This window comes from Mus pahari, chromosome 2 (genome assembly GCF_900095145.1).
Source record: "Mus pahari chromosome 2, PAHARI_EIJ_v1.1, whole genome shotgun sequence".
NCBI lineage: Eukaryota > Metazoa > Chordata > Mammalia > Rodentia > Muridae > Mus > Mus pahari.
In genome coordinates this window covers 89729062-89734673 of record NC_034591.1, presented here as the reverse complement: position 1 = coordinate 89734673, position 5612 = coordinate 89729062, and the positions used below count along the sequence as shown (strand labels likewise).

Sequence of the window (5612 nt, the reverse complement as noted above, 5' to 3'; positions counted from 1 at the left end):
CCCCCCCCCCAAAATAAAAGAATCCATTGTGGTTTGTGCATCTCCATGGGGCACCCAGCTTTTAAAAAAAACACTGTGCCCATTGAGTCTGGGGCTTCCGGTTGTTACCTGGCCACAGCCTGCAGCCATACCTTAACCTGAGTTGTCTCAGCTCCTGCACCCCTCTGTCCTTCTCCTTGTTTGAAGTCTGAAAATGGTCTTTATATTCTTCTCTCTCGTTCTCCTCACAATCCTAAGACACAAGATGTCTAGGACACGATGGGGCCTTTCCTCCAGAGAAAGCTGAAGGGGCGGGGAGCCGCTTCCTGCACACGGTCAGATACTCTGCCGTGACTTAGTTATCTTTCTGAGAAAAGTTCTGAGGCTGGTAGCACACAGAACAGAGGGGAGGAAGTGGGCTCACAGGAATGAGCAGGAACACGTGCGGCGGCTGCCTCATGGTGTTGTGCCAGCTTCCCTGTGTAAGCGTTCTCTGTATCCCATGGGCTCAGTGGCACTGAGCCAGGATGCGTTCCTGTGTTTGTGTGTTTGGTCTCCCAGTCAGTGGGGCCATATTGGAAGGCTGTGGAACCTTTAGGAGGTGGAACTTTGCAGGAGGAAGTGAGTCACAAGGGGCGGGCCTTAAGTTTTGATAACCAGACCCCAATTCCAGTTCTCTTCCTGCTTCTTGACTTCTGACCCAATATGCCACAGCCTCGTACTCCCACTACCATCTTTCTGGCCGTGATGGCCTGTGCCCTCACTGTGACCCGAGGTAAACCCATGCTCCCGTCAGTTTCCACTTGTTGGTTATTTGGTCACAGCAATGAGAAAAATGGCAGAATGAGGCCCGGTTTGCACCCCTACTCTGGGGCTCCTTACCCATTTTCCTCCCAGGGCATTGGATTCCATGCTGTGGGCAGGGTTGGGAAGGACAGAACAGCACAGCTCCAACATGGGCATATGCGCTTCTGCCCCACTCCCAGGACCTCATCTGCATCTCATCTGTCGGTCTGAGGTGACTTTTGATTAAGGCTCAGAGTAGACAGGGAGAGTGCTACCTCCCCTGGCCTCCCCACCGCAGGCCAGCACCTCCCTCTCTGAAGGGAGGTCTCAGGGTGGCAAAGGACGGAACTCCCTCTGCCAGCACCAAAACAAACCACCCCCAACCTTCTCCTGTCCATGGCTGGGCCTCAGAGACATCCACATCGCCTCTGAGCTGCCGCCAAGCTCCTCTCGGTTCATTCTGAGCCCTGACCTGAAAAGTCTAACAAGAGGAGGTCTGGGCAGGAGGCCCAGGTTCTGGTTCTGTGTAGCCTTGGCAGAGTGTGTGACCTCTCTGTGCCTGCTGCCTCTACTTGGTTCTCTCCTCTAGGACAAAAATGGACTCTTAAAGGGACAGGGTTGCAGGACTATCTGGGCTCACTTCCCAGCCAAAGCAGGACTCCCTGCCCGCCCTAAGCGGGACTCCCTGCCTGCCCTTTTAACTTTGGTGTGGGCCATTCCAGAATCAGGGCTCACACTGCCTCACAGAGAGAGAAGCCCATGTGTCTCCTGAACCCTTCCAGGATTCTAAAGTGCTTTCTTGAATGAGATGAAGACATAACAGGGCTTATAACAGTGGCTACTTCCTGCCTACTGACACCAGGCATGGACAGCCCTGAGCACCCTGACTGCTTATTCCAACTGAGCCCTCATAGCCAGCCTTCCTCCTTTCCAGTCCTGCAACCCTGCTTCTAGGGTGAAAATTAAAGTATACGACCTCCAAACCTAGGGGTAGTGCATGGTCCTGGGTGGGGAGGAAGCTGAGGGGTACCAAGCAGTGTTGATGGTATTGAGTGTTTGGGCCTGAGTATGTTATCATGTCCACACCATGCGCAATCAGGTGGGGTCTGTCGGGATCTGGGGCTCAGAGCCCAAGAGCCTTTGGAGGTGCCTCTTACAGTACACAATAAGGGTCCGAGTGCCCTGGAGGTCCTGGTCTGCATGTTTAAGGGCAGGACAGACACTGGGTACGTAATACATATTTCAAAGCAGCCCAAGTCCTAGTTCTTTTTAATAAGGAGGGCAAAGGTGGTGGCTTGGCACCTCCTCCACATGTCCCGCTGTCCTCCATTTTCTATCAGCAGCTTTGCTCTGCTCCTGAGTAACTGTCATCTTCTAAGAATCCATCTTGGAAACTGACAGTGTCTGGTCAATACACTGACCCTCCAGAAGCTCCATGTGGATAGATTAGATACTGGATTCACACCTCGACCTACACAGCTTGGTTTCAGGAAAACCTATTGAGACCTCTGGAGACAGGCCCAAGGTTCATACATTAAACAGGGTTAAGCCCCATATGGGCAGTCTCCTGCCAAGTGCTTAAACCATGAGAGGTCGATTTCCAGTTCCTGAAAGGACTTGGCCTCTCCAGGAACCTCAGGCCTGGTGTGGTCCTTGGTAGGCGCAGATGTGAGCATGCTCAGTGAGTAGGCGGTCAGAGATGAACTGGAGATGGTGCGGAGGGAGGACAGGAAATACTCAGGGCGAGGGGAGGCCGGCGGTGTCACCAGGCCTGGGGAGTGGGAGAAGGGGGTCTTGAGACCTGAGTGTGGGGCTAAGGAGACTAGGAAGGACTCCCAAGGCCCAGACTTGTTCCTGCTCCAGACTCAGGCATAGCACCCAACACACTGATTCCTCCTCAGACAATGATGAAGGAGCACTAACTATCTGATGCTAATGACCTAACCTGCCCAAGGCACCGTCCCCAGGCCAGCTTCCCGAGTGGCCCACTCCACGATGCGCTCCTCATCTGGCCCGGTACAATCTAACAAATGACTCTGTTGGTGACAGGTCCGTGGGGCAGGGAGCAACCTACCTGAGCTGCTGGCACTCTCAGAAGCACTCCTGGACATCTTGGGCTGGCCGTGTTTGCCGCTGGACCGCCCAGTCCCCGGCGGGGGAGGGCCCGAGGGCGCAGGGGCACCATCCCCCCTGATGGTGGTGAGGTCCTGCATGCTGAAGCTCCGGAGCCTCTCTGACAAAGCGCCCTGTCCCTGGACACAACACAGGAGGGCACATGTCACAGGCCTAACCAAAGGCTTTTGGACCATAATGGGGACACGAGATGTGACAAAGGCTAAGAGACCCTGCTCTGTGAGTAGACAAGGCAGAAACAAGCCCTGGTTTGCCTCTGTTGAGGGTCCCAGGTATACTCGTTGACAGGTGACGTGTATTCCAGGGCCACTTCTGGGACTCAATTGTCGCTCCCTCTCTCTTTCAGACAACCCCCCCCCCAAAGGAAATCTGTAGCTGGGATGACAATCCTCCGCAGCTCCCCCAATCCCCATTTTGTTGTCTGAGATAGGGTCTCACGTGTTTGAGGCTGGCCTTGAACTTGCTGCTTACCAATATTGGAATATACCTGTTAGGAGATCCTGAATTGATCTTCTTGCCTCTACTTCTCAAATGCTAGGATTACAGTCAAGAGGCACCACATCTGGTTTATATATGGACGGTCTCAAACTCAGGATTTTATGTCAGGCAGGTACTCTGCCACTTCAGTGGTGTCCCCAGCCACTGCAGTCCCAACTCGACAGAGCTGGCTGGAGGCCTCAGCTTCCCATCAGTAAAAGTAAATATGTGGTCACATTTTCCCCAGTTCTCAAAATCTGCTGATAAAATCCAAACCTAAGAGCTTATGCACCCGTCCTTCTTCCTAACGCTGTGGAAGGCAGACGGTGTTGTTTTAATGCATGCCAGCAGTAGTTTAAAAAAATTTCTGTGCAGTTGAGATGGTTAACAAAGCAAGCATACTTACTCATATTGGCACGTGCCATACCCACGGGCACATAAATACCCGAAAGGTAATGAATCAGGAAGGAAGAAATGATATTAAAAAACAAAACAAAACAAACCCCTCTGCTATCGATATAACCACTTCATACGCTGACAGAGCTGTGGAGTGGATCTCAGTGTGAATGTGTTCTTTTGTTTCAGAAAGCATGTGTTAGAGGGTTGGAAAAGCAAATCTACCCTCCACTGCCTGGTCCTGAGTGACAGGTCTGTGTGGAGAGAAAGAATCAGGGTGAAGACAGAGAGGTGGAAATTGCAGGTGTGCCTCAGGGCAGGAGAGAGGCTCGTTAAATCTTGCTGTTTAGGATTGATTTTATCTTATTTCATATAGTTTTATTTTTTAACTTATTATTCGAGAGTTTCATACATGCGTTTAATAGGTTTTGACCAAATCCTTGGAAGCCCCATTCTTGCCAAGGAGCTATTGGCAACTGATGGCTGCAGGCAGGGGTGAGGGAGTCAGTTTTTTTTTTATGATTGTGTGTGTGTGTGTGCATGCGTGTGTGCATGTGTGTGTGTACGTGTGCATGTGTGTGTGCGTGTGTGTGCATGTACGTGTGTGTGCGTGTGCGTGTGAGTGTGCGTGTGAGTGTGCGTGTGCGTGTGCGTGTGCATGTGTGTTGGCTGATCCAGAAGAAGTATCAGATTGCCTGCAGCTGGAGTTACAGGCAGCTGTGAGCTGCTGGACATGGATGTTGGGAACCAAACTTAGGACCTCTGGAAGAGCGGCAAATACTCTTAACCACTGAACCATCTCCAGCTAGTTTTGTACAGGAACGAGGCCCCTGATAGGTTGTCCATGTTCTCGCAGATAGTCCTATACCCATGCACTAAGCAGACTGAGTGGGTTAAAAACAAACAAATAAACAAACAAACAGTACATGAAGTTTGGAGAGACTTGTTTGGGGCAAGGGCACTGAGAGTGGGATAGGAGACTGACGTGAGACATGAGAATAGTGTTGGGGTTTGGAGTAAATAGCTGCCAGGCAATGAACTTGGGTATGCTCAGTATACAGGGGGAGCCAGTGGGAACCAGAGAATCTGGGACATCAGGGTGGCAATGCGTCTTATTTTCACAATGAAGGGAAGAATGGGGCCTCGTGGTCCAGGGACTGTGGATAACAAGGCAGGGCGGACATGGCAGCACTAGCCGTCAGCGCTGGTGGATCTGGTGGCTGCAGCAGGAGAACGAGCAGGGGCCGAACGCACAGGGCAGAGGCGTTCACCATCTGGAGGGGGCTGGAGAAGCTGTCTCACTTTATTCAGTAAAAAAAAAACAAAAAACCAAAACAACAACAACAACAAAAAAAAACGATTCCCACGGATGAGCAAAGCAAAGCACAGCCACTTGCTAAAATGGAAGGTCTGAGTGTGACAGGGAACAAAAGAAGGCCAGGGCATAAAACAACAACTGAGCAGGTTGTGTCTACATATTTAGGAATGTCTATACACATGTGTAATAATAATTAAAAAGAGGCCATACATTTAAAAGAGTGGGTGGGGGTACATGGGAGAGGTTGGAAGGAGAACAGGAAAGGAGGGAGATGATTTAATTATATTAATCTCAAAAAATTATAGCAATAATAAGAACAAGAAAACCATAAGCAACCACAACAAAAGGAGTGAGCTGGGGAGGGGCAAGCAAAAGGGGCTAGCACAGGCTTAGATGGCACACCGAACAGGGGCTAGCACAGGCTTAGCTGGCACACCGAACAGGGGCTAGCACAGGCTTAGATGGCACACCGAACAGGGGCTAGCACAGGCTTAGATGGCACACCGAACAGGGGCTAGCACAG

General features: G+C 51.2%; 1 protein-coding gene across 3 annotated transcripts in view; it reads right to left on the bottom strand.

Annotated features, from left to right (window-relative positions):
* The window catches only part of Reep1 (receptor accessory protein 1), a 108687-nt gene that overhangs the window by 12656 nt on the left and 90419 nt on the right, over positions 1–5612 (bottom strand). For all 3 annotated transcript variants that reach the window (XM_021189944.2, XM_029535402.1, XM_029535403.1), the window contains one exon: positions 2840–3017. In XM_021189944.2, coding sequence (XP_021045603.1) covers positions 2840–3017 — 178 coding nt within the window. The remainder of the gene's footprint in view (positions 1–2839; positions 3018–5612) is intronic.